Source organism: Camelus ferus, chromosome 22, assembly GCF_009834535.1.
Source record: "Camelus ferus isolate YT-003-E chromosome 22, BCGSAC_Cfer_1.0, whole genome shotgun sequence".
Taxonomy (NCBI): domain Eukaryota; kingdom Metazoa; phylum Chordata; class Mammalia; order Artiodactyla; family Camelidae; genus Camelus; species Camelus ferus.
The window spans coordinates 27,270,013-27,297,521 of NC_045717.1; the positions used below are offsets into that span (position 1 = coordinate 27,270,013).

Consider the following 27,509-nt stretch of genomic DNA (forward strand, 5'->3'; position numbering starts at 1 on the left):
ACCTAAAATTACACCGCACATGCGGCCGATCTGTGGGGGCCGCCTGGCTCTCGTGGTCCTTCACGTGCCCACCCTCGCGCACACGCCCTCTGCCGGGGGAGGGGGAGACTTCCGGGCGCCAGTCCAGGGAGCGGGTGGGTGGGTGGCTGCCCGGGCGACGGATCTGCCCACACGCAGGCGGAGGGTGGCCTGCAAAGTCACAGCCCCAGTGCAGGTGGGTCTCCTCTGCCCTCCTCTCCGCGCCCCTACCACCTCTCTGGCCTCCCTGATCGCAGGCGTCCTCCACACTCCAACATACCCTACCCTCACTGTGCCCCTGCCGGGGCTGTCCCTCCACACCCCGCAACTGCCCCTGACCTCCTTCAGTCTCTGTGCAAAGTCCTCTTCATAGTAAGGCTCCCGGAGCCACCTTATTTAACCTGCCCCCCACATCACCTCGCATCCCTGCTGGCGTCCTCCCTTCCTAACACTCTGCACATCCAGGTGTGTGCAAAGCAGGTGCCCCATGTGTGCCCCAGGGGTTTGTGGGCTGCTGACATCCAGGCCCATGGCCCCTCTTCCTGCAAGTGTCTGGATCTGGATCCCGTGCCCCCCAAGAGGGTGAGGGACCCTCAGCACCACCTCCCTGCCTGAGATGCCCTCTGGACTGGCCTCCTGGGTTGCAGGACCAAGTGACCAAACCCCGGGGGCTTCAACAACAGAAGCATACTCTCTCACATTCTGGAGGCCAGATGTCCGAAATCAAGGTGGCGGTGGGCTGGTTCCTTTTGGGGGTCCTGGGGGAGAATCTGTCCTGTGCTCTCACCCGGATTCTGGTGGTGCTGGCTTCCTAGGTGATCCTCGGCTTGAGACAATGGGCTCCAACCACCACCTGTGTCCTCCATGACCTTCTCCTCCATGTCTATGTCCAATTTGTCTCTTCTTATAAGAACACCAGACCCTGGATTTAGGGATCACCATATTCCAGTGTGATCTTGTCTTAATTTAATTGAGTTTCAAACTCCCTGTTTTTAAATAAGGTCCCATTCACAGGAGCGGCAAGTTGGGACGTGAACATGTCTGTTTGAGGGGCACAATTCAACCACGACCCTTCTGGTCCTTAGCCCCTGGTTAAACTGCATTTTGAGCCCATCTAGATCTGCAGTCAAGTCTTGGGGGTCCAGAACGCTGCACTTCAGATACTGTTTTCATAACACTGAACTTTGATATACTTTCAGACTACAGAAAATTTCAAGATTAGTGCCAGGAACTCCTATAGACTCTGCCCACATTCACCAATTGGTTGCATTTTGCCCCACTTGCTTTGTCACAGTCTGTGTCCTAAGTACCTACAGGTGTGTCTACGTCTAATATCTGCGTGCTTAAACGGATGTTTACAAGCATTTTCGTGAACCATGTAAGACTACCCTGGAAGTGGGATGCTCCTTTACCCATAAACATGTCACTGTATACTTTCCAGAAACCAGAATTCTCTTCTATAACCCAGTGCAGTTGTCAGGATTGGGAAATTTCACATCAATACAATACTCATATCTAGCCCACTTTCCATATTCAAATATGACCAGCTGCTCCAATGACGCTCTAATGGGGGGCCTTGGTACCTGAGCAGGTTGCCGGGGCAACAGATGCTGGCAGCTAGGTCAGCAGGCAACAGCTCTGAGGAGCCTGGGCTGGGCCTCCGGGGAAGCCAGCCTTGGCTGGGGGAGGGGAGGGCCCCCCCACAAGCTTGGGGATGGCCCCCCCACAAGCTTGGGGATGGTACTGGCCGTGGGGTGAGAGTTAATAGAGCCTTGGGGATCACACACGGTGAGCTCCTCTTGGTCCCCTCAGATCACGGGGTGGGGGGTGGTGGTAGGACTTGAACATGTTTTTTTGGGAGAAACACAATTCAACCCAGTATAAGTAGAGCCTCAATTCCTGGGGGCATGTGGTTTGGGTGTTAGCCAAGGTGTTGTTGGAGCAAGGCAGGGACATCTCATTCTCAGTTCTAATCAGTCCACGGTGGACATCTCCAAGCTGTCCCTCACCCTGCAGGCCCCCCGCTGTTGCTCCCAGCACATGACAATTCCTCCCCTCCTGCCAGTTCCCCATGCTCCTGGGGCGTGTGCCTGCCAGCCTTTTCTGTCCTTGTGGACAAGCCTGGCTACTGTCTGGGCGTCCACTCCCCACCCTACCTGGGTGCTGGCAAAAATCCTCATAGGTGTTCCACCCCTCTGCTGGGGATTGGCTTGTGTGGATATGGGATCCCCTTCTGGCGAATGAGATGTGAGGGAGGTTGGTGGGGCAGCTTCTAAGGGGCCTTATGATTACATTGAGCCCAACCAGATAATCCAGGATCCTCTCCCCATCTCAAAGCCAGCAGGCTAGAGAGCTTAGTTCCACCTGCAACCTGCACTCCTTCTTGTTGTCCAACATGACATAGCCACAGGTTCTGGGGATTTGGATATGGATATATTGGGGGCTGTTATTCTGCTGACTGTAGAAAGTTTTCTTGCTCTATAAGGGAGGCTCAGGAGAATTGTGCCTTTATGTCTGCGGCCATTGCATCTTCATGATGAGATGTCTGGAGCAGCTGCAGCCATACTGGTGCCCATCTGAGGATGAATACACCACAAAGGCAGGCAGAGCCAAGAGAACCAGAGCAGCAGAGCCAGGAGGCTCTGAGTAGGGAGGCCTCCTGAGAGAAGTCCCAAAGCCTCTTTTTGGAGGACAAACATGTTGCCTCACTGCTTAAGTGGAAAAATCTGTTGCTTACTGCTGAAAGCATGGACAGAGGAGAATTCTAGCTGCCCCTAGAATGCCCTGAAAACAGAACTCCGGCCTTCATCTGGGTGGGAGTGTCTGTCTCAAAAAAAGAGTACATTTCCCAGCAGCCCTTGCAGCCAGGTGTGGCCATGTGACTTAAGTTCCATCAAAGGGATATGAGCAGGGGTCTTTGGGCCTCTGGAAGTCGGGAGCACGAGCCCTGGAAACACCCCAAATTCCCATCCACAGCGGAGCGGCCGGGCACCTACACGGTAGGTCCGCGGTGATGCGAACAAACGCGCACGAATCTCACAGGCACAGTTCTGAGCCAGACTGAGAAGAACAGAAATCCCGCTATTGCAGAAAAATGTGTTACAGCAACCTGGATCCAGGCGAGAGACCAAGCTTCACTCCGAGAGCTGGAGAACTCAGGGTTATTACGCCACCAGGTCCAGAAAAGTTAACACTCCAAGCTCTGGACCCTGTCTTTACGTTTACACAGGCCTTTTATAGGCTGCCAGTTTTACACTTTGCAACATCATATGCAAATAAAGTATAACAGAAGTTGACCAACTAGGAACAAGCTTTGTAGAAATAGGCCAATCAGGAGTGAGAGAAATAACCAATCAGAAGTGGGATTAATAACCAATCAGGAGTGAAGGAAATAACCAATCAGAAGTGGGATTAATAACCAATCAGGAGTGAAGGAAATAACCAATCAGAAGTGAGCTCAGGGAACCAGTAGAATTTTAGGAGTAATTAAGCCGTTTCAGAGGCAAAAGGTGAAGATAGAGGCTCTGGGCCAGGGAACCGGATGGTGCTGGCAGGAGAGTAGTGGCCTTGCCTGGGGGTCCTGCCGGTCTTTTTATTGGGCTTCCCGCCTCACCGCGTGTGTATTGTCCAGAGCAGGTCAATGCTGGTGCGTGCTGCTGAAGTCAGTCCTGCGGAGGGTGGGAAGGGGTCCGAGGGGGTCCTGGGGCTGTTCCTTTGGCCCGGTCTGCCGTGAACGTTCTTCAAGCTCCACACTTAGGGGAGATGCTATGCGGCACTGAAGAGTAGGAAAGGTACCAAGAGGAAGGGCATGGCTCCTCCTCCCCACTCTGTCTTGAGCTGGGCATGGGCTGCACACACCCAGATGTCCGCCGGGAGGAAGTCAGCTTCGACTTTGATAAACCAGACTTTCTTTCTGGGTCTTTGCTGCCCCCGTGAAACCAGAGTCCAGAGGCTGTCTGTTGAGGCCTGGCTTTCTCCCTGCTGACTTCAGGGCCCCTTCCAGACATGCAGGAAATGTAACCATAACTAGCTGGTGTGCAGGGGCGTCTGTGGGCACTGGTTTGAGCTTTCTGACTAAACCCTTAGCCAGACCTCATTTCTGGGCTCTTCCACTGCAAGAGAAAAACAGAAATCAAGCCAAGAGCAGTGTCCTTTTCAGGGCTGAAGTTTCTTAAATACGAGTGAAGGATGTTTCTCTATTTTAGATGAGAGCAGATGGTGTGCGGTTCATCCTACTGTCCTGCTACTTGGACGCACCACACTGGCCCTCACCTACATACCAGTCATTCTCCCTTGGGCAGTGCTGCCCCCGAGGACACTGGGTGGTGCCTGGGGGACATCTGTGGTCATCACGACTGGGGGGCTCCCAGCACTGAGTAGGGGGGACCAGGCATGCCGCTCCACGCCCCACCGTGCCGGGGATGGCTCCCCAGAGGACAATCCAGAAGTCCACAGTGCCGAGGGGGACCCTGCTATGTGTTAATAAAACATGCAGCAGATAGAGGGGCCCCCGTCACCCCCTCAGGCTCCTCTGGAAGCAGGTCACTGTCTGTCCCACTCTCAGGCCCCGCAGCCTCGCTGGACCTCGGTCATCTGCATGACCCCTGAGCAGGAGTAGGTGGGCTGGGCCCACAGACTGCCTTTCCTGAAGCCCCACGTGGACTCCTGCCCAGATGGCTTCCCTCCCATCTGGGAGAAACTAATTCCGTCTGGGCGGTGGGCAGGGGCACGGGGATGCTTTGCTGGTCATGTGGCTTCACTGCTTGCGTCTCCGCAGGAACCGGACAGGGCTTTGACATTCAGAGGTGGAGGGCATGGGACTGAGAGGCTTAGTTTCTGCTTCCTCTGTGGCGTCCTCTCCCCTGGTGACAGGTAGCCCACGATCCAACCACCCAGAGGCAGGAAGGGTGGCGGGTCCCTCAGCTTCTGTCACAAAACTGGGCCAGGCAGCCACTCTCCCTGGGGTGCTGCTTTCAGAACCGGCACCTTCGACTCCAGGACCTGTCATCTGAGCAGCGGGCCCAGCCTTGGCAGCCCAGCCGGCGTCAGTGCCTCCCTGGTGCCCAGTCTCACCTTCTGGACGGGGTTTCGCAGCCACAGCCAAGGAAATACATGAGTGGGCACAGGCACCCCCTCTCTTCCAGCTCATCCTGTCTGTCTAAGCTAATCTCGGGGTGGAGAATTATATTTTGCTTTAGAGGGAAGTCTCCAAAGTCACGGGACAAAGGGCGTGGGTCGAGGAGAGGGTGAAGAATTGAGGTCTTTGTGCCGCCTGTTTCCCATGGTCATACAGTTCTGTAATAGATGCCTGGTGGTGGACGAATTCAACTATCGCAGCCAAATGCAACCACACAGCACACAAAAGGACAGAGGATTTTAGTGTTGCTCAGAGTTGGTTCCGGTCTACAGGTCAGAGGGTGGGAATGGGTTTGCTAAGGGGGTGTCACCAGCCCGTCTGTGCTCAGCCCCCCGCCCGCCCTGCTTGCTGCTGCAGAAAACTACAGCTCCCAGTGTCCCCTGCCCCCTGGCTTCCACCAGTGGGAGGCTCTGGGGGTCCTGGGATAGAAGCTGGGATGCTTCTCCCTCTTGCTTCCTCCTGGCTTTACAGGACATCACCCTGGGGCTCCAGCTTCTACCAGGTGGCCTCTGCTTCCTGGTAGTAGTGGCTTTTGGTGCAGGGAATCTGAGTTGTCCCCTCCCCTGTCTGGCTTCTCAGACCTACGGGAATAGACTCTCCCCTGCAGCCTCCTGTAGGGACCAGCCCTGCCCAGCCCTCACTGCAACCAGTGTGAGGCTTTAAACCACTGTGCTCAGGATGATTTGTTGCAGCCCCTGCGGAAGACTCACATGACAGGTGCCAGGCTGGTCCCCGCGGTGACCCCTAAGTCCCCTTACGAGTGAGTCACAAACCTCCACACCCTGCCTGGGAGCTGCCACTGGGAAGCCCACAGTCTGGCGAGCAGAGGAAGGTCGGCTGGAGGAGGACACGCAGAATGAAGTTATTAAGTTCCAGCTTTTACGGCCCGTCACAGGCTTGGGCCTGCTCTCCCTTTGCTAAAGGGCCTTATGCACCTGGAGGAGGTTCGACTTTTGTTAGATCCAAACTGAAACTTCCCTCTTGAGTTTCCCAAAAGGGCTGTAAAAGGGAAAGGGGGGTAATTTCTTACCACCTTATTTGACGTTATTTAACTTGGGACTGTGTCCCACCTAAAGGCACCTTCCGTGTGCCTGCTTTGGGAGACATTCTTGTAGAAGGTGGGAACCACAGAAGGTTGCTGAGTGAGGGAATAGCTGCAACTGTTTTCCAGGGAGATTAATTTAGACCCAGGAAGGTCCCTGCTCATCCAGTAATCTTTGGTCAAGGGCATTTCCCATCACCACTGAATTTTGCAAATGCGGCCCCAGCTGAAGTCACCACTGGAGGCAGCCTCTCACTGAATGGCTGTAGGTTCTGTCAGGATCTGACTTGGGTTTGAGTCCTGTTCAACTTTGGGCTATGACTTTGCCTCTCTGAGCCTGTTTCCTCCTGGGTGAAAGCAAAACGGGGTGATGATAATGAAACCCGCCTCTCAGGACGGAGTGTGTGTGTGTGTGTGTGTGTGTGCGTGCGTGTGTGTGTGCGCGCGCGCGTATTGAGGGCGCTTCAAGGAGGTGATGCCCCGGAAGCCCTTGGTCCCAATGTAACGCCCCGGCGGAGGGACCAACATGCGCTTGAGAGCGGCGACACCTCGTGTCCGCCACGCGCTACTGCAGTTTCCTCCCCGCGCGGCCGGGGCTCTGTTCCAGGTGCCTGGCGTGCAGGCCCCATCCCGCCCTAGGGGGGCCAATATTCTAATGGGCTCGTAAGACAACAGAGATGTTAAAAATGCCACGTCGAGTGAGGTGTATGAGGGTTCCGTCTTCTCCACATTCTCATCAGCATTTGTTATTTGTGTTCTTTGTGATGATAAACGTTGACAGGTGCGAGGTGGTATCTCATGGTGGTTTTAATTTGCATTTCTTTGATGATTAGCAATGTTGAGCATCTTTTCATGTGCTTGTTGGCTGTCTGAATGTCTTTTTTGGAGAAGTGCATATTCAGGCCTTCTGCTCATTTTTAAGAGTCATTTGTTTTTGGTTTTGTTTTTGATGTCGAGTTGTATGAGCTGTTTATGTATGTTGGATATTAAGCCCTTATCAGTCATACTATTTGTAAATATATTCTCCCATTCCGTAGGTTTTTAGTTTTACTTATAGTTTCATTTGCTGTGCATAAGCTTCTATGTTTAATTAGGTCCTATTTGTTTTATTTTTCCTTTTGTTTCGATTGCTTGGGTAGACTGACCTAGGAAAACATTGCTACAATTTATGTCAGAGAATGTTTTGCCTGTATTTTCTTCTAGGAGGTTTACAGTGTCTTGTCTTGTGTTTAAGTCTTCAAGCCGTTTTGAGTTTATTTTTGTGTGTGGTGTGAGGGAGTATCCTAACATCACTGATTTACATGCTGCTGTCCAGTTTTCCCAGCATCACTTACTGAAGGGACTGTGTTTTCTCCATTGTATATTCTTGCCTCCTTTGTCAAAGATTAATCGACCGTAAGTCTGTGGGTTTATTTCTCGACTCTGTCCTGTTCCATTGATCTATGTGTCTGTGTTTGCACATGTGTCTAGATTTTTCGTTTTATTGTCTTTTGATGAGCAAAGGAACTAAAAGTTAAAATTATCACTTATGAGTCCCACTTGTGTCCTGTTTAAAAAAACCCTTTCCTACCCCAAGGGCAGAGAGGTGGCTACCCTAATTTTTTTCCCCCTGTAAGTTTTAAAGTTTTGTTTTGGCCTTCACATCCTGAACTCATTTAGAGTTGACTGTGTGTGTGGTGTGAGGTGAGTGTGATAGAGGATGACGGCCCCGAAGTGGTCAGCACCCTAACCCCAGGACCGGGGAGCCTGACCCCTCGCAGCAGGAGGGAGTCAGACCCGGAGCTGGGCCCACTTTAGTCCTGTGGGTCCTTCAAAGCTGAGACCCTCCCCCAGCTGTGCTCAGAGAGGTGACAACAAGGCAGGAGGCGGAACAGGAGAGGGAAGAGGGGGGAAGGGACCACGGGCCAAGCAGTGTGGGGACTCCGGAGCCGGGACGAGCCCTCGCTGACAGCCAGCGAGGACTCGGGGCCTGTCACACCATCGCGAGGGACTGACTGCTGCCATCACTCGACTGGGCAGGGCTGGGCCTCCTCTGTAGCTTCAGGAAGGGACCAGCCCCCTCCCAGGTCTTGCTTTGAGCCCAGTGGGGCCCGTTTTGCACGTCTGACCTCCAGAACCATCAGGTATTAATCCCTACTACCTGAGCCTCTAAGTTTGTGCTGGTCCCTCTGCAGCTGTCCAAGAGTTTTACCTCCTGCTGACCACCCACCCCAGGCCCAGCCCCACTGTGGGACGTCCACTGGCTGCTTTCCCCACGCTGTTGCCACCAAAGTCCCAAACTCCCTGGGTCTGTCTGGTTCCTCTTTCTTTTTTTTTATTTAATGGAGGTACGAGGGATTGAACCCAGCATCTCATGCATGCTAAGCACACGCTCTACCACTGAGCTACACCCTCCCCTGCCTCCCCCACCCGTTCCCCTTGCTTTTCTGCTCAGAGAGCGTCATACCCTGGCGATTCCCACCCCCTCAGCCGTAATGTTCGTGCTTCTCCGCGTGTCTGGGCAGCAAGAGACAGGCCCTCTGGCTTTCCCTTCAAGGGCTGGTGGAGCTCTGGCCACTTCGCAGGTCCCGTGTGGGTGCCTGGCTGGGAAGACGGATGGGGGCTGTGGTAGATGGTGATGTGCTGGGGACCTGGGCCACACCCTGTTTCTCCTCCTGGGTGACGGGGGTGGAGGGTGGTCTCCCTGGACCCCAGTGTCCAGCCTGCACCCCAGGCTCGGGGGTTGTCGCGGGAGTGAATGCACTTCCTGAGGGGCTCAGGGCGGCCAGGCTCCTGGGTGCAGGGTGGCTCGTCTGAAGTGGGTCCCGTGAGCTGTCTCGCGTAGCCAGGTGGACTCGCTGTCGAACAGAGATTTTTCGTGGCAGTTTGCAGTGGAACCTCTCCTGTTGCTGCAATGTGGAACTTATCTTTTTGTGAAAGGCACCTGCTGATCTTGGTCAGATTTAACTTAAGAGGGAGAAAGAAGTCATTGAGTGCGAAGTGAAGGTTTAGGACCCTTCAGGCCAGTAACGGGATTTTCTGAGGGTCTCCTGGATTGGACCAGATGCTTGCAAAGGTCTTCCAGTCTAGAATCCTCACAGAGGTGATGTCCAGACCAAACCTAGGAGCTGGCACTGGGGAGACAGGGTGGGGAGCTGGAAAGGGCTCTACAGACTGTGAATGGCTATCTTGCTCCCCCAGCAGGGGTCCACCGGGCCCTCTGGGTGGCCAGCTTCTGCTGGGCAATGTTGTGTCCAGGGAGAGGGGTTTGGCCCTGCCTGTGCACTGAGGGTATGGAGCAGGATTTGGGGGCGTTCAGGGACACCTCCTACACAAGGGAATGACAGCTCAGAGTCGTAAAGGATATGTAGGGAACAGCCAAGCAAAGGGAGGGAGGGCATGCTGGGTGGGGGCTCTTCACAGAGGCGGTGGGAGATGCAGCTCCTGCGATGCCCTGCAGACGTTTCCCAAAGGCTGGAGCCGGGGTTGGGGTGGGGGGGTTGTTGAGGCAGTGAGGATCCTGCAGCTATCATGACGATCACCTTGTTTGGGCTTTGTGAGACAGCTTGTTTTGAACACCATTTGTAGCTGAAGTTATTTCTCATGACATGTTGGGGCTGGAAGGATCTGTACCAGATAGTGTGCTTTTGTCTGCAGCAAACAGGAAACCCTGATACTAAGGGAATTAACTGTGCCAAGTAACAGGAAGCCCAGGCACAGAGAAGGCTCCAGGGCTGCCAAGATCAGAGGCTCAACATTGTCACCAAAAACCCATCTTTCAGTTCACTGTCCTCAGACTAGCAGGTCTCATGGTCACAGGGTGGCTGCCTGAGCACTAGACATCACACACAGTCCCGGGAATAACCAAGAAGAAAAGATGGGTTCTCTCCTCCTGTCTCTTTTCAGGAGAGAGAACATCGTCCCGGAAACTGCAGACTCCCTCTCAGGCCTCATTCCTAAGCCAGTCCTGGGGGCTCGGACCCCGGTGAACTGTCACCACTGTTGCTGACTTCTCCATCTCAGCACAGTGGGGTCTCTTACTAAGAAGAAATGGAGGGCGGAGATGGTACACTCCAGCCCTGTGCCCTGCTCCCAGAGCAACTGTTCACTCAGCAGACCATCGCAGACAGCCTTCTGAGGGCCAGGCGCTCTTCCAAGCCCCAGGACACACAGTGAGTGGGACTCCCTCGGCTCCTGGTCTGGGAAGGAACTTTCTACAAGACAGAGCTAGACACTGAAGAAGAAAGCAAATATGTGACCAATGTCATTTCAGGCTGTGCCAAACGCCATGGAGAAGTCAAGCCAGGCGCTGAGATGCAGAGCCCTAGGCAGGGGGCTGCTGTCTTGAAGAGGAGCCCCCAGGACGTGTGTGGGCAGAGGGAACCAGCATGTGCAGAAGCCCTGAGGTGGGTGCCAGCAAGTTGGAGCAGGAAGGCAGAGTGGCAGGAGGGGATGGGGCGGGCCGAGGTTGGAGGAGTGGGCGAACCCACACAGGGCAGCGTCAGTGTCATCTCGGTGGTGGCCGTCTGTGGCTGTGCTGGTCGTGGAACGTGGGCGCCAAGAATGTGGGGACAATTCTCCTGTTGCCAGGTGACCACAGACACACTTGGGTGTTGTGGGAGCAAGGCTGCAGGGCTGGGGAGGGCCCGGCACATGGGGGACCACCAGCAAAGTTCACCGTATGGCCACCACACGTCGGAGCCCAAAGACAGGTCGGAGCGGGTGCAGGAGGATGCCACGCTGGGCCTCCAGGGCACCGTGTATGAGAGCTGGGGGTCCAGGGACGCCAAATACCAGGATCTGGATGACAGGGAGCTGGGATCAGAGAGCCAGGAAGAGGAGATTCCCCCTGAGGTGACTGGGGAAGAGCTCCTGGACTCCCAGCACCCAGCAGAGGCCATCGCAGAGCTGGAGCGCGTTCTGGAGAAAGATGAGGAGGGTGTGCCAGAGATGAGGTGGGCCAGGGGAGTGGCTGCGCGGGTGGCGGGGGTGGGCTGGGTGGCCCCTGGGTGTGGCTGCACTGACGTGGGTTCCCCCGGGGCCTGAGACGCAGGCCAGGCACCTCACTGCCCCTGAGGAGGACATTGGCAAAGAGCCCCTGTCCGGGGGCTTATGAGTTAGGGTGGGAAGCCCTGTAAAAGTGCTGCTTTGGGAGTTGAACAAAGTTTAGAGCGGCGGGAGGGTCACAAGTCGTGGCCCTTGGTCAGAAAGAAAAAGAAGTGGGAAAAAATCTCCCAATTCCCAAAGCTGAAACCCTTCCAAGTGCCACAAATGGCTAGAAATGCTGAGTACAGGCCGGAGGGCACATCCCGGGTGAGCTGAGCTGCTGCATGTCCTGCAGAGAAGCAGGTGCTCCCTCTCACTGTGGGATCTAGTGCCTTAGTGTGCGTGTGCGCGTGCACATGTGTGCAAGGGTCCCTGGGCTCCCTGCCCCCTGCCCCCTCTGCTTCCAGACAGTAGGTCAGCAGGTGCTACCCCCTGAGCCCCTGCACTGCAGAGGGACATTCACCCTCCCTGTACAATGACTCCTGTTCCCACAGAGCTTGCGTGAAGAGCACAGACCCATATGTGATGCGGCCGGCGGGGCAGGGGGTGTGTGCCTGTGCAGTCACTGAACACCCTGGTCTGCCCTGTCTGTGGGCTTCCTGGGTGGTGGTGTGGAAAAGTGTTACAGCTCAGTTGTGACAGCAACCTGGATCCCGGTGAGAGACCAAGCAGCACTCGGAGAGTTGGAGAACTCTGGTTTATTACGCCAGCGGGCCCTGAGGAGTTAACACTCCAAGCTCTGGACCCCGTCTGTAGGTTTACATCGCTTTTATAGGCTGCCAGTTTATACTTTGCAACATCATATGCAAATGAGGTATAAGGAGAGTTGACTAAGAACAAGCTTTGTAGAAATGGACCAACCAGGAGTGAGCTCCATGCAAATAAAGTACTACAAATGGGCCAATCAGAAGTTAGGGAAGTGGGCCAATCAGGAGTGACAGAAATAACCAATCAGGAGTGAAGGAAATAACCAATCAGAAGTGAGCTCAGGGAACCAATAGAATTTTAAGGGTAAGTAAGCTGGTTCAGAGGCAAAAAAGTGAAGATAGAGCCTCTGGGCTGGGGAACTGGATGGTGCTGGCAGCAGAGTAGTGGCCCTGCTTGAGGGTCCTGCCAGTCTTTTTATGGGGCTTCCCGCCTCATTCCCCGCTTTGATGCTCTCTTTAACATCTGTAGTGAGCATCAACCTTAGAGTGATGCCCCTTATTCACCATTGGGTTCTTCTGGTCCAGGGGCCTGTACTGAGTGACTAGTAGCTGTCGTATCAGTGACTCTACTCGTGAGCTAATGAAACAGGTAATGAGATTAAGGATGCAGGGGCCAAACAGCAGTGCTGAAAGGATCATAAGGAGGGGGCCTGCTAGGGGGAGGAGCCAGGAGGCCCAACCCCAGGGGTTAGTCCCCTGTGCCCAGGAGTTTGCTAATTCCTGGTTTCTGCGCCCAGCTCGATCTCGTAGTTGTTGGACCATATTTCTGACAATTCCTGATCGATTTACATAGAAACAACATTCCTCATTTAGGAAGAGACAGAGTCCCCCCTTTTTGGGGGTGAGCAAGTCTAAACCCCTCCTGTTGTGTAGGACTACTGCTGCTAGGGAGTCCCACTGGTTTTGTAGCGTCATTAAGGACTCAGCCACCTGTTTTAAGCCTTCAGTGACCTCAGCAGATAACTGCTGGTCATAGTAGGATGATGAGGCTATTCCTCCTATTCCTGTGCCCACTCCAGTCGCTATTCCAGCCCAACAAGTAGTGGTAGTATTAACTGGATGGCCCTTTTTGATCAAGTATGGGCCATCAGGGGTACAGGAAGGCTCTGGTTATCAGGTATTATGTGTATCTGAGGGGTAAGGAAGGCCAGTGTGCAATTACCTGTCAACTGGCTGGCAGGCGTGTGCCCCACCTACCAAAAAAGGTACCTGGGCTTGGTGTGCACCAGGGTTTGGCAGGCGTCCAACTGTAAACAGGGGTGCAGTTATGGGTTTGGGCACACTGGGCAGTGGCCAGATTTCCTACAGAATGTTTTGTCCCCGAGTTGTAGATGGAGGCGGGAGCTGTATGGGCCGGCTGTACATTAAGTGACTGGGGGCTTACATCTGTGGAGTCTGGGGACCACCCAGGGTGGCCATTAAACTTGGTTAGAGCTGAGAGACCTATCGGGCTTGCTGCATGCTGGAGGGGGCTGGGACGCAGGCAGAGCCAGGAAGCACTCGCTAGTTGTGGGTTAGTAGCATTAAGGTGATGGACTTGCTTAATAAGGGACTTAATTGGGGGGTCCTGGTTATAAGGCATGGACCTAGGTCTATTTTTCTTTCCCAACCCTTGCTAGGTGTATAGAAGGGCCCTGAGCGTGTGGGCCGGGGATTTTTTCTGGGGAGCAGGTTCCTGCCAAATGCAATTTGGTGAATGGGTCCCATTGGAACCCCTGTCATGGAAAGAGATATGCCAGCAACTACTTTTGTAAGCAGAAGGGTTTGGGGCTTCACTTTTTCTAAGAGGGAGGTATGGTTCCTCCAGCAGATACCGACTGACCATTAGGCTTCCTATTGTAGAGAGAGTACAGCTGCTATTAGTTTCTGGCCCATGTTCCAATCCTGGGGTGCAGTGGCTATCAGTCCTACAGCTAGTAATATAGTAACAATACTCAATAAAATAAAGTCGGGGCGGCAGTTCATTTTATGTCTTGATTGGTGGTTCCTCAGGCTTCTGCCGTGCGTTGACTAGCTAGCTTCCGAGTGTGGCTAGAGCAAGGCTTGGTGGTCTCCGGCAGGTGAGGCGGGTGTCTCTGGCCCCAATTTCGAGTGGCTCCTCGAGGTCCTGGTTGATTCTCCAGACGTCCTCGTCTCGTGGTGGTATTTCTCTCTTTACTCTGGTGTGATGAATCCATGGGGCGATATCTGCAACTTTAAGAGCTGTTGGGATGTTTAGTATAACTGGGTAGGGGCCCCTCCAAGTGGGTTCAAGGGGCTCCTTTTTCCAATCTCTTATCCAGACTTGATCTCCCGGCTCATATAGGTGTAACATTGTTCCCAGTGAGACTGGGATCCCATCAGTTACCCACCTATGGACTTTCCGCATAGTTTTTTTGGAGACCCTGCATTTACTTATGAAGTTCTAAGCTTCCCACCTCTAACATTTTCCCCTAGTAACATCAGGGGAGGGGGTTTCCCATATAAGATTTCAAAAGGGGAGAATCCCGTCTTGGACCAAGGGGCGCAGAGTACCCACTGGAGAGCCATGGGCAGAGTGTCAGTCCAAGGTAGTTGAGTTTCTCAACTGAGCTTTATCATCTCCTTTTTAAGGGTCTGGCCCATGCACTCTATCCTCCCTGAATGCCAGGGCCTGTAGGCTTCTTGTAGATTCCAGCAGATGTTTAGTGTTCTTACCACTTCTAGTATTTCTGCCACGAATGCGGGTCCATTGTCTGACCCTATGGTTAATGGCATCCCAAATCTGGGGATGATTTCTCTGAGTTAGGCCTTTGTTACTCCTCTTGCTTCCTCAGTCCGTGTTGGGTATGCTTCTACCCATCCTGAAAAGGTGCAGATAAAAACCAGCAAGTAGTTGTATCCTCTGCTGGGCCCCACTTCTGCAAAACACATTTCCATATCTTTAAAAGGAGCCTGGCCAAGGCACTGGGTTCTTCTTGGTCTAGCTAGCTGACCCCTGTTGTGCATTATTCTGAGCACATGTGAGGCAGCGCTGAGACTGAGGCACAGAGGGATGGAAGTTGAGGGATCAGACAGTACCGCCCCAGCAGGGCCTCTGGGGCAGTCTTTCCCAGGTGGGCGAGCTCATGTTGCTGAGGGACCACCTGGTGGGCTAATCGTTCAGGTATATATATACACGTTTGTCAGGCATCACCCACCGTCCTTTTTTTCTGCTGGTTCCTTCTCTAGTTTTGGCCCATGAGTTTTTCTCGTGGCTGTATGCTGGAGATGTTGGCAGCAGTTTGGGTGCTGGTCGAACCTTTGGGATGGCCCCAAGATCTCTGGCATGGCCTGATTCACTTGCCGCTTTGTGTGTACCCTGATCTGCTAGTTGTTTCTTGTTTATAGGGTTCATTTCCCTTTATGGTGTCCTTTATAGTGGATGATTGACATCTCTGTGGGCTCCCAAATTGCCTCTCACCATAGTACCTGGGGAACTTGTCTGCCTTTGGATCATGGTGGTCGTAGACATGTTGGTTGGTTTCTTTGCCCCAGCTCACAACCCATGTAGGAGGGCTCTCCAATATGTCTGCAGAGCCTTCCGTTCAGCTTGGGAGTTAGTTCCATTCTGGTCTTGTCTCTGGGGCTGCATTCCGGGCCCATTCTTCCACATCCATGGTTCCCTCTGGGGCCTGCTTTTGTAGCCATTTTCATTTTTGTAGCCGTTTCTGTTATGATCTGCTTTCTTTCTTTAGTATTGAAGAGTGTCAGGAGCAGCTGTTGAATGTCATCCCAAGTTGGCCGGTGGGTCTGGAAGATGGACTCCAGGAGGTCAATCATGGCCTGGGGTTTTTCCGAACATGGCAGAGTGTGGTGTCGCCAGTTCAGGAGATCCATTGTACTGAAAGCCTGATAGTACGGGATGGAGTGGCTGGGCTGTACGGGGCCATCATCGTTAGCTTGTTGGGGCTCTTGGGTCTCCCGGAGAGGCCTCTGTAGAATGGCCGCTGGCTGGGTGTCCTGCGGGGCTGAACAGAGTTTCCACCCCTTGGGCTCCCAGCTCAGAGCCTGGGGCCACCGTGGCGGTACAAGCAGTGGTGGACCGTCCGGTAGAGGCAGCTGTGGTGGAGCTGCAGTAGCAGTAGGAGCATTTGGCAGGGGTAGCACTGGCAGTTCTTCAGGGTTTACCTGAAGGACTGGCCTCGTGTCTTTTTCCATCTTTAATGTCAGAACCATGAGGATCTTATATTGTCCTTGACCGTTTGTGTAGACCCGGACCCATGGAGGCAAGGTTTGGGCGATTGTTAGCCAAGAATCAATATATAGGAGTTGGTCGCGGTGCCCTGGGGGCGTGGTGATTATCCAGTGTACTGTCCCTGACAGCTGACAGGTCGAGCGTGCCTTCCAGGGGCCATCCCACTCCAAAGGTGGGCCACTCTGACTCGCACCATGTGTGCAACTTTTTTGGTGTCAATTTAATTCCATAGTTGCCTGAGAAACCCTTTTTGAAATTTTTAACCATGCAGTCCAGAACTGTCGGCTTTGATTTTGAGGATCCCTTTACTATTAGTTGACAGAGTTCATGGCCCATAGGTGTGGGTCTGCTTCTGGCACTGAGGACTGTGACCCCCGTATCTTCTTCCCACTCCTCAAAACAGTGGAGTTCTCAAAAAAGCTGGCTGCCTCACTGGGCCTAACATCTACCTGCTTGGCTGCAAGTGCTGCCAGTGAGTTGGGGTTTCCACATTAGGCAGGTAACCCTGAGACTCCCCCAGGCCTGGATGAGCTCTGGGGGCCCTGTATAAGTCTTTTTATAGCCTGAATTGACAAAATATGAGGCCAGAGTGGCTGGCTGGTGGCAGAATAAGTGAACCAAAATAAGGGGGACGTCAGAAGTGAGTTCCAGCCAGTCCTGGGTTGGCTCCCTCTAGGCACAGGTCTTGTAGTCTTAATTTCAGACTGGTAAGTATATTGAGACTAGGTTTATTGATTGCGACAGGATATTCTGGGGGACTGGTGACAAGGTCGCGTCTGAAACTGTTTAACATCGTCTCATCTTTGCCCCTAAGGACACAGGGGTCATTTACTCATAGACTGTTCTGCGTCCCTTTCCCTCCCTGTGTAGCCATCCTGTGCCGGTGTCGCAAACGGGACAAAGGGAGGGTTTTCCCTGCGTCTGCCTGGCCACTCCTCTCACGGGGATGAAGGCGCTAATTAGCTTCAGCGGGTCAGTATAAACCACTGACTCCAATCGATTCCCTGAGGGGCCGATACCGCCATGAGCCATGTAATGTTACCACAGAACCGCAGGTTGGGACTCACTCAAACTCCGTAGCAGAATGCCATGGAGCCACAAACTCGAACCTGACCGCATGCTTTTCAGGCTGCACCCACCCACCCCACACACACACCCAAACACAGATTATTTGCACATTCCCTCCCCTACCGTCAGGTGGGGAGCTGGAGGAGGTGACCAGTCTCCTCTTCTGTCCTCAGAACACAACCTGATTACCCTAACCTAAATATGGATGCTTCCCAGAGCTCCTACCTTGTTCGGCCACATTGCTTGGTGAGTTGGTCTATTCCTCCACCAAGTCCAGTTGGGGCACAGCCGCCCAGAGGACCGAATCACCTCCGCAAAGGAGGACCTGCAATACTGTCAGGCGGCGCACCTCCTTGTTCACTTCTGGAGTTCCCGGTGGTTGCTCCGATGCTGCTGCGGCGTAAGGAAACAGCATGGTTGGAATCCCGCTGGGGCCTTCAAAAATGTCACGGAAAAATGTGTTACAGCTCAGCATTATAGCTCGGTGTTACAGTTCAGTTGTGATAGCAACCTGGATCCGGGCTAGAGACCAAGCAGCACTAGGATAGTTGGAGAACTCACGTTTATTATGCCAGCAGGCCCAAAGAAGTTAACAATCCAAGCTTTGAACCCTGTCTGTAGGTTTACACTGGCTTTTATAGGCTGCCAGTTTACACTTTGCAACATCGTATGCAAATGAGGTATAAGGAATGTTGACTAATTAAGAACAAGCTTTGTAGAAATGGACCAATCAGGAGGGAGAGAAATAACCAATCAGGAGTGAGGGAAGTGGGCCAATCAGGAGGGAGAGAAATAACCAATCAGGAGTGAGGGAAGTGGACCAATCAGGAAGGAGAGAAATAACCAATCAGAAGTGAGTTCAGAGAACCAATAGAATTTTAGGGGTAAGTAAGCCGTTCCAGAGGCAAAAAGTGAAAATAGAGCCTCTGGGCCAGGGAACCGGTTGGTGCTGGCAGGAGAGTAGTGGCCCTGCTTTGGGGGGGGGGGGGTCCCCGCCTCAGTAGAGGGCACTCTGTGACCTAGTGCCCCTTTGGGCTCTGGTGGCCATTTGTCTTCTGACCCTGAGAGGCGGGAATGAGTCTCTGCTCGGTTCACAGAGGAGGGAACTGAGGGGCGCACTGGTGGAGAACTTAGGGTCTTGGTCCAGGTCGTTGTGATGCCAGAATTCTCCTCCAGAGAGACCTCTTTAGGAGGCCAGGAGACCCATGGGGTGGGGGGTGGGGGAGAGCAGAAGGATGGGTCTGGGCTGCAGAGGGGGAAGCGGGCACCTCCGACCTCACCCCCCGACTCTCCCGAAGCCGGCTGTCCATCTCCCAGAGGCTCCCCAGCACCTCCGTGGGCCGGGAGAGGAGGAAGAGGAGGCGGCTCTTCGAGCTGGCCAAGCCCAAGACCAACTGGCACGTCCTGAAGGACAGGTGAGGGTCCGTGGAGGGGAGCCCGGGCCCCAGGCCCCCTCTGTCCCCACATGCCAGGTGGGTTCTGAGGGGGGTGAGAAGTCAGGAGCCCAGCGCCAGGGTGGGCGGGGCCCTGTCTCCCGCAGGATGGGGTGCTGCTGCAGGGGCTATGCGTGGATCACCCCCCGCATGAGGAGCCTGCAGTTCTGTGTCTACTGGTGAGTCCAGGCCCCCCGCATGCCCTCCACGTCCAGGGGCCCGTCTCTCGAGTCCCTCTACTCTCCTGGGATGGGTCCAAGGCAGAGCTCTTGGCTGGGGGCCCCCACCCAGGACTCCTGGCCCCAGCTTGAGATGGGTTGGCTCCCCAGATGACCGCTGGGCCCCTTTCTCAGTTACACTTCTTTTTTCCCCCAGCTCCTTCCTCCTCTGAACACCTGCTTTGCTCAAAATAATCTTCACTCCCCACAGCTCTAAGACTTTCTCCCCTGCCCCTCTCTGACTGCCCCTTCTGCAACCCCCCACTCTGTCTCCTCCCTCCCTCCCTATCCAGCTGTTCTCCTCGAGGTTGAGTTCACAGGGCGCCCTGAGTCCTGTTCCTGAGCCGGGCGCAGGATGTCTGGGCCCTGCCTCCCTCACCCTGAGCCCCGCTGGGTGTGTTCCAGGCCATCTGTGTACTGGACGGAGAGATTTCTCAAAGACACCACCCTCACCATCACAGTGCCGGGTGGGTGGAGCCCACCTGCCTCCCTCCTCCCAGGGCGGCCCATCTCACCCTGACCCGTGCCCCCCCTGCCCCAACCCTGCCAGGAGTCCCCTGGGGCTGCTCGTTCCTCGTCACCCAGGAGTACCCCCACCCAATCTTCCAGGGGTCCTCTCCAGAGTCTGTCCCCCATCAGGAGGCTGGCCTTGGGGGAGGGCTGTGGGGCCCACTGTCCAGGGGACGTGGCAGCCAAGGAGGGGCCAGTGTCAACTTCACAGAGGACCCTTCCCTTCTTTCCACAGTAGCTTCTACACTAAGTGCAGCAGGTCCCTTTAAATTAAACGTTTCAGGAAAGCTCATTTCTGGAGAGAAGCTCAGGGTGTGTTCTCCCTCAGGGTTCAGAAGCCCCGACCGGAGGCCTGTCCTGACTTCTGGCCAAAATCTGCTTTCCCACTGGTGGGCCTGCCGCGCCCCCGTCCAGCCCTGCTGCTCCCAGACCGGGACCCGCGGTTCCCAGGCAGGGTGTCTGGTGTAGGGGGTCGGGTTTGAGTCAGGCTGTTGCCCTTTTCCCGCAGAGGTGTCCCGCCGGGTGGAGGAGCTGGCTCGACCCAAGAGGTTCTACTCAGAGTGCTACAGCAACAACAGGTGGGGCCCCCGCGACTCTGGGGTGGGCGGGGGCAGGGCCAGGGCCGGGGCCGCCCCCTCCAGGGCCTCGGGCACTGAGCCTCGGGGCTGCGCTCCCGCGGGAGATGCTGGAGACGCAGAGGCACTTGCCCAGGGTGAGCAGCGTGGGCCCCGGGGGCTCCAGAGGCTGGCAGCTGTGAGATGCCTCGGGGCACCGTGCCTTCTGTGCTGGTTGGAGTGTGGTCTGGAGGGACAGGACACAGGCTGCAGTGTCTTATCTGGTGCTGGCATGGAAAGGAGGGCACCTGAGATGAACTGGCTGAATCCAGTGCAAATGTTCTGAGTCGCTTTCCGCTCAGCCCCACCCACGTCTTCCACGTGCCAGTAACCCCTCACCTTAATGCCGATCACGAGCGATCGATGTCTGACTTGGAGGTAATTTACTCTGCGTGTGACGTAGCACCTGCAGAACCAGGTGCGTGGAGCTCGGCTGGGCTGACCCGTGTGATGCCCGCATCCCAGCACATCCAGGCAAGGACGACCTGGGCCTCTGGCGGCCGTGTCCCTGTGGTCCAGCCTGAGGGATGTGAAAATGAGAGTCTGCTTCAGACGTGGTTGTTTCTGGAGCAGAAGCAGAGCTGAGATCTGATTTTAGGAGGCGCGGGGCCTGCGGTGTGGGGAAGCTCTTTCCTGGCTTCCTGTGGGCACTCGGAAGCACACTCTCTACCCATGGCATCCAGTTCCCAACTTGCCCTGGTTGGGGGGGGGTATGGGGGAGGCCTGGGAAGGGCGGGCGGCACAGGATCTCCTGAGAGCGTCACTCTGACCCTGAGGACACTGGGGGCTCTTTTATGAATCCTCCTTGGAGGTATTTTCAAAACTCTCCATGGTCCCAGGCTCCCCTGATCCCCAGAATCAGAGAGCAGCTGAGAGGGGGGTGTCACCCACACATAGAAGCACACACATGTCCCCCTGGGCCTCCAATGTGGCTGTCCCTCAGGACCACCTCCGTCTGGCCCATTGCCCGGTCCACCTTGGGATACCAAGCGTCCAGTCGCCTGAGGGAACTGGCCAGGCCGAAGATGCGGAGCAACATCTGGAGCACCAGCATGTCCGAGGTAGGTACCTGTCTCTCCTGGATTGGCCCTGCTCCCCGCAGGCCCCCCACAACCCCGGCCCCAGGCTGCGGTCAGGGGCCTAGGAGGACAGGAGGGAACAGACTGCAGAGCAGTAGACACATCACTGCCTTCCTGTGAATCCTCCAGGATTTGTTCCAGAGAAAGCTTTACTTTCCTGCCCTGCCTGGAAGCCTGCTCCAGGACCACCCTCCCTGCCCCTCAGCTCAGAGAGGAGCCCAGAGCCTTCCGCCCAGTCTCAGGTTACCAGAAAGCTCAGCGCGTTCTGAATCCAGCCCTTACCTCTCCTCCCCAGCTGGGGCCTGACTCGGCCCCGTAGGCCCCCTCCGGCCACTCCTGATGAGACACGCTCTCCTGGGAAGGGGCCATGGTGTGGGCACGGCTCACCCGCTGAGGGACGTGTGGCTGTTTGTGGGTTTAGGCTCCTGCACACACAGCTGCGTGAACCTCTGAGCTCGGGTCTCTGTGGGGATAGTTTCTGTGCGTCCGGGGTGAACACCTGGAAGTGGGCTTGCTGGGTCCGGAGGCCTGTCTGACGTCAGAAACTGGCCAGCTGCGTCCACGGCAGCCACTCTGTCCAGCACCATCTGTGCCTTTGCTGGTCGCTCTGCTTGTTGCCTCCCAGCTGGCTGGCTGACAGACGTGCCGCGGGTGGCACGGTGGCTCCACGCGCGTTGAGTCGTGTGCGGACGGGTGCTTTCACGAGCTTATTTGACAGACCCTGCTTTAAACCTTTGAAAAGTAAACCCAGGCATCTCAGCACTTCCTAATCAGTGCTTCCTTGTAGATTGCTGACAGAGGAGGCTACTTTGAAAACAACCGTAACGATAATAGTTACACTGGAAGACTGAACAACGTTACCTTAGTGTCAGCATACCCTGTCCACGTGCTGTCTCCCCATCTGTCTCAAAAAATGGCTTTTAGAGTCGGTTTTGTTTGGTTGCATCAGGATCCAGGGGGAGGGGGCACTGGCCTTCTGACCTGCCCACCTCTTGCCTGGTGATGCACCTGCTGTTGCCCTGGCCCCTGCCTCTCCTTTGCCGGTTCAGCCGTCAAGCCCTCTGTGCCCAGCGCCCTCCGTGGCTCCCCAGTACGCTCCCCGGGAACGTCAGCAGGACGGGGTCTTCTCCACCACTCCGCCCGCATGTGTCCCCTCTGTTGGACTAAATGCTGCTCCCTCTACAAGGCCCCCGGCCTTTGCACGTGTCGTCCCCCTACCTAGACTCCGGCTCTGCTCCTGTTCCGCCCAGCCTAGGGGGAGCCCCACCTCCAGACTCCTACACCAGAATTTCCCTCCGCAGCGCCTCTCACACAGGCTTGGACTGGACTGTCGATTCCTGCACTGCACAAAGGGGCTTGTCTATCCTGGTGTCCAGACCTTGCCTTGTCCTGGGCAGGCATTGGAGTGGTCCTCAATATTATTCCAGTGCCTGAATAAACCAGTGTTTACCTGCCTGTGGTCTGCCCTCCAGGCTGGGGCTCCTTGAAGGCAGGACTGCAGTCTGACTCACCTCCACCTCAGCTGGTGACAGCTGTGGGGGCCACGGGCAGGGGTGGGGGGAGGAGAAGGGGAGGGGAGGGGAAAGAAGGACGGAGGGAAGGACAGAAGGAGGGACACGAGTCTGTAAACACCAAGATGTCTTTAGTGAGAGCAGTGTCTGTGGTTTCCAAGCAGGACAATGTCAGGAGACAGGGACTCAAGTTTCAGTGAACCTTGGAGATGGTTTCAGCCAGTCCTCTGCCTCCAGGCAGTCTCCTACCCAAAGCGCACCTAGCAGAGAGCTTTCGGAACACATGACATGCCCGAGGGTTTGGGCAGGTTTATTCTGACCTCCTCCCTTTAGGAGTAAAACATTCCCCCCTTCCCCTGCGCCCTCCCACTCCAGAGGAGTCAGGACGGCCCCCACCTCCACTGGGCAGACACACTCAGGTTTTGTCCATTCTTTAAGAACGTTTACACGTGTAAAGGAGCCGGCTGGCGGGGAGGGGGCAGCCTGGGAGGAGCGGATCTGGTTTGCACTTTTTTTGGGGGGGGGTGGCGAGAGCGGGACAACGATTAACCGATTTGCCGCCAGCTGATGGCGCCGCGTGACAGCCGGTTTCAAAGGCACTTGTCATGTGTGGATTCCCTGCGAGACACTGAGCTGCCTCTGTGGGTTTCTTAGTAAACCGTCTGCCGTCCTGCACTTTGGCCGGCTCTGCCTCGTTTCCATCATTTTGTACTTTATTATGCAAATAGATCCATAAACTATAATCACAGTGTGTTGTGTGTTTAATATACACATGTGGACTCTCTTCTTTCTTGCTTTCCCCTCAATGTCTGCTCTCTAGAGCACTGTGGGCTCGTTTATGTAGAAGCTGTGTTTTTACTGCTGGGTTGTGTCCGGGCACAGGAGTATACCCGTTCACCAACCCATCCCCGACTGATAGGCACCGAGGTTGTTTCCAGGTGCCCCGGTTGCCAGCCACGGAGATGTCCCCCCGCTTACCCTCCCGCCGTGGTGTCAGTGGTGTCCAGGGTGCATGTCCCCCGCTACTGGGGATGGACGGTTGCTCTCCCAAGTGCTGGAGCCTCCCCTCCCCACCCTCTGTGTTCTTGCCAGGACTTGATAAGGTCAGACTTTTTCACTTTTGCCAAGTTTGTTGGCGTGGAGCGATGTTTTGCTGTTTTAATTACATTTCCCTGGTCCACAGAGAGGCTTGCTGATCCCTTGGCTTGCTTGCCTACCTGATTGGCTCAGGTTCCTGTCGTTCTTTTGTGTTATTGATTTAGAGGAGCTCTTTATTTGTGATGGTTGCTAATCCTTTGCTGAACACGCCGCAAACTACCCTCCTCCTAGTCTGTCTTTGGTCTTTCAGTATTGCCATGGGGTTGTTTGGTCTGGGGCATAAGGGAGAGTCACGAATAACTCTGTTTCCAGGTGTCCCAGGTGTCCAGGGCAGCCCGGATGGCCGTGCCCAGTCCCAGGATCCTCCTCTTGGCCAAGCCCAGGGCTCCAGCCACCCTGCTGGAAGAGTGGGACCCCATGCCGAAACCCAAGCCACACGTGTCCGACTACAACCGCCTCCTGCACTTGGCCAGTAAGCAGGTCCCTGGGGCTTGGTGCCTTGTTGGGGGTCCTTCCCCACCAGACACAGACGGGCAGTCAGTGGACTTGCACCTGCTTCTGCCAGATTCGTGCTTCCCTCATCTTCCCCTTGAACTGCAGAGCCACGGTCCAGACCCCTGTGGATAATTCAGACTGTGGCCCACAGGGCCCCCTGGAGCTGGGGACCTGTCCCCCGGGGTCGGGTGTGTGGGCCTGGGCAGAGGGTCTCCTGGCACCGCAAGTGGCTGCAGAAGAGGAAGTCGGGGTGTGGGGCCGGGGCCTGGAGGGCTAAGCTGAGGCCCACGGGTGGCTGGTGTGGCGTTGGCCTGACTTTCTTCCCGTCCCGTAAAACAAAGGCAGTACCTGGTTCCCCCCAACAAAAGTAGCGTGCCCTGACTGCAGAGACTTTGGAGGAGGCAGAGTACTGTGGAGAAGAAAGGGATCCCACCACCGAAGGCAGCTTGCTGTGTCTCCCTCTGGGGTACACGTGAGGTGCACAGAGACCCCCAGACACACGCAGCCCTCTGGGGCCCTGCATGCCTGTCCCGCACCCCTGTGGCCAGTGCCCGGCAGGAACCCCCTACCAGGAGAGCAGCACCAGCCAGGAAGAGAGGAGGCCTCCCACACTCCCCTCCCCACCGAGACATCGGAGGAAGGAGTGGGAGAAAGGGCTGACTGAACGCCTTCCTCACCCCTGGCCCCTGGCACCTCCATCTCTCCCCTCTGAGTCTCTCTGTCTGGGACCTGTGACCATTTCATTTTTTTTTTTTTTTTTTTTTTTTTTTTACAATTCACCCTTTTAAAGTGCCCAATTCAGCATCTTTCAGTACATTCACTGAGCTATGCACTCATCACCTCTAATTCTAGAACATTCCACGTACTGTCCCCATGAGCAGCCACCCCACCCCCTACTCAGCCCCTGACAACCAGGAATCCCCTCTCCTGTCTCTGTGGACTGGCCTGTTCTGGACGTTTCACATCCATGGAGTCACACACTGTGTGTCCTCCTGTGTCTGCTTCTCTCCCTGAGCATCGTGTTCTCAGGGTCCATCCACGTGGTGGCAAGTGTCAGGGCTGCTCTCCTTTTCACGGCTGAGTGATGCTCCTGTGTGTGGAGGGACACGCGTGTGTGTATCTGCTCAGCTGTCGTCGGACAGGCCATTGAACTTGGGAGCTCTAACCCAGGAGGCTGACCTCTGCAGGGGCGGGCCCCACACGCAGGGCTCCGGGCCTGACCTGTCCTTCTCTCCCGCCCTTCCAGTGCCCAAGGCCCAGTCAGACAAGTGTGTTCCTGACCGAGATCCACGCTGGGAGGTGCTGGAGATCACCAAGAAGGCAGTGGCCAGTCCCCGGGTCATCTCGCTGGCCAAGCCCAAGGTGCGGAAGTGCCTGAACGAGGGCTACGACCCCTGCCGCATCTCCCCCGCCTCCCTGGTGGCCCGGGCGTCCCCACGCCTGCACGAGCTCGCCACCCCCAAGGGTGTCACCGGAAGAGTCTGAGACTGAGAGCCGGCCTGGCCCCCGAGCCCACGCCATGACCAGTGAACACCCGAGCGCATCCTAACCTCATGTGTGGGTCTGAGCGCTTGGGCCAGGAGGCAGGAAGGCAGTGGAAGAGGCCAGAGGAGGAGGTGATGCTCATGATGATAATAATACTTACATTCGCATTCAACCTGCAGCTCGTGCAGCCCTTTTTTCCCCCCAGATTTCCATCCCCTGCCATCGCCAGCTGCTCTGACGGCGACTCCACCCCTCACTTCACAGTTTCCCCTCGAATTCTCCTGCTCCAGCCACATCCTGGGTGTCCACGAGCCCCGCGGACACAGGGTGACCTCCATAACAAACCAGTGGATGGTTCACCGATCGATCCTCGCAGCAACCTGGTGAGGGGGAGTAGGAGTGTCCTCGTTTTGCTGAGGTTGTGACTGAGGGTCAGATAGTTTGTGACAGACCCGCAGTCCCCACGTGAGTTTCCTGGGGCAGCTGGAACAAGTCACCACAAACAGGTGGCTTAAAACAACACAGATCTGCTCTCTGACGGTCCTGGAGGTCAGGAGTCTGACTCGGGCCTCACAGCGCTAAACCCAGGCGTGGGTGGGGCTGGTCCCTCTGGAGGCTCCAGGGAGAAGTGGCTCCTGCCTCTTCCAGCTTCTGGAGGCGCTGCATCCCTGGCTCGCGGCCCCTTCCTGCATCCTCACCGCCAGCAGCGCAGCATCTCCCGTCTCTCTCTGACTCCGACCCTCCCGCCTCCCTCTAATGAGGAACCTATGAGGACACAGGGCCCCCTGGGAATCCAGGATCACCCCCATCCCAGGGGCCTTAACTCAATCCCACCTTCAGGGTCCCCTCTGTCCTGTGAGGTGACGCATCCTCAGGTCCTGGGACCAGGACAGGGGTGTCTCTGGGGGCTGTTATTCAGCTGAGCACAGTGGGAGAGAGATTCCTTATGTCTCTGAAATCCTAGACAAAGTCTCGTGTATCTCTGGTTCCGGCTGGGCCACTTGGGGACCAGTTGCTGGGTCCTGAGAGACTGATGTGTGGACTGACGTAGGCCAGCCCCTCAACAACTATTTTCTCAGCATCTGCCACAGGTCAGGTCCTGAGCCATGAGTCTGAGGATCCACAATTAGTACCAGGCTTTGGGGACATTAATTCACTCAATGATTTAAAGGACATTTTTGAAGTATTTATAGACGCAAACCTGGACAGAGGTTCAGAAGAAAAAGGTTAAAAAGAAGCCCCCCCCCCCCCCGATTGATACAATGACACAAACTGACTTGAAGCTGGTGGCCACTGCTGAGTGAATGTTTCTGCTACTGGAGGGAGATGGTGGCCGCACACCTGTCCAGTGGTGATAAGACTGCTGGCTCTCTCCTCATCACAGGAGTGGGGACCACGGCAGCTGGATAGCCTCGGCAGGGGCGGCTGTGATGAGACAAGGGGCACGTGGACCAGGGCTCACACCCTGTTTACTGGACAGGAGTTCCCGCCCTGGAAACAGGGTGTCCTGATTCTGGTCGAGTGGACACCAAAGATGTTTGGGCCCCAATCCCTGAAATCTGTGAACATGTCACTTTAGATGGCAAAAGGGACTCTGCAGTGGGATGAAAGGTTTTGAGAGAAGGAGGTTACCCTGGATCCCCCGGGTGGGACCAATGTGATCACATGTCGCAAGAGGGAGGTAGAGGAAACTGTGACACCAAAGCCACACGAGGAGGATCGCAGCCCTCAGAGGAAGCACGGCCCCTCTCAGGGCCTCCGGGGGGAGCACGGCCTGCTGACACCGTGATGTCTGAGCCCCAGATAACGAAAGTGTGTTTGTTGTAGCTACTGGATCTGTGGTGGTTTGTCACAGCAGCAAGAGGAGACTGATA

The 27,509-nt window shown here is 55.5% G+C and overlaps 1 protein-coding gene and 1 long non-coding RNA gene across 2 annotated transcripts; one reads left to right on the top strand and one right to left on the bottom strand.

Annotated features, from left to right (window-relative positions):
- Positions 1–3,422: 3,422 nt before the first annotated feature.
- On the bottom strand, positions 3,423–17,786 carry LOC116659095. Its single transcript, XR_004314405.1, has 3 exons — positions 17,418–17,786; positions 12,162–14,131; positions 3,423–3,474 (listed from the first exon to the last, which is right to left on the bottom strand). It is a non-coding gene; the product is annotated as an uncharacterized LOC116659095 (long non-coding RNA).
- Positions 17,787–18,266: 480 nt separating this feature from the next.
- On the top strand, positions 18,267–26,504 carry THEG (theg spermatid protein). Its single transcript, XM_032466381.1, has 8 exons — positions 18,267–18,270; positions 18,340–18,607; positions 18,733–18,804; positions 19,249–19,310; positions 19,862–19,931; positions 20,911–21,028; positions 23,968–24,127; positions 25,397–26,504. The coding sequence occupies exons 1-8, from the start codon at positions 18,267–18,269 to the stop codon at positions 25,633–25,635; spliced, it is 993 nt and encodes a 330-aa protein (XP_032322272.1). The 3' UTR covers positions 25,636–26,504.
- The last annotated feature ends 1,005 nt before the right edge of the window (positions 26,505–27,509 follow it).

Coding starts and splice junctions, on each gene's coding strand:
- THEG (XM_032466381.1), top strand. Junction 18,608..18,732: donor TGGCACGTCCTGAAGGACAG/GTGAGGGTCCGT, acceptor TGTCTCCCGCAG/GATGGGGTGCTGCTGCAGGG. Junction 19,311..19,861: donor CCTCACCATCACAGTGCCGG/GTGGGTGGAGCC, acceptor CTTTTCCCGCAG/AGGTGTCCCGCCGGGTGGAG.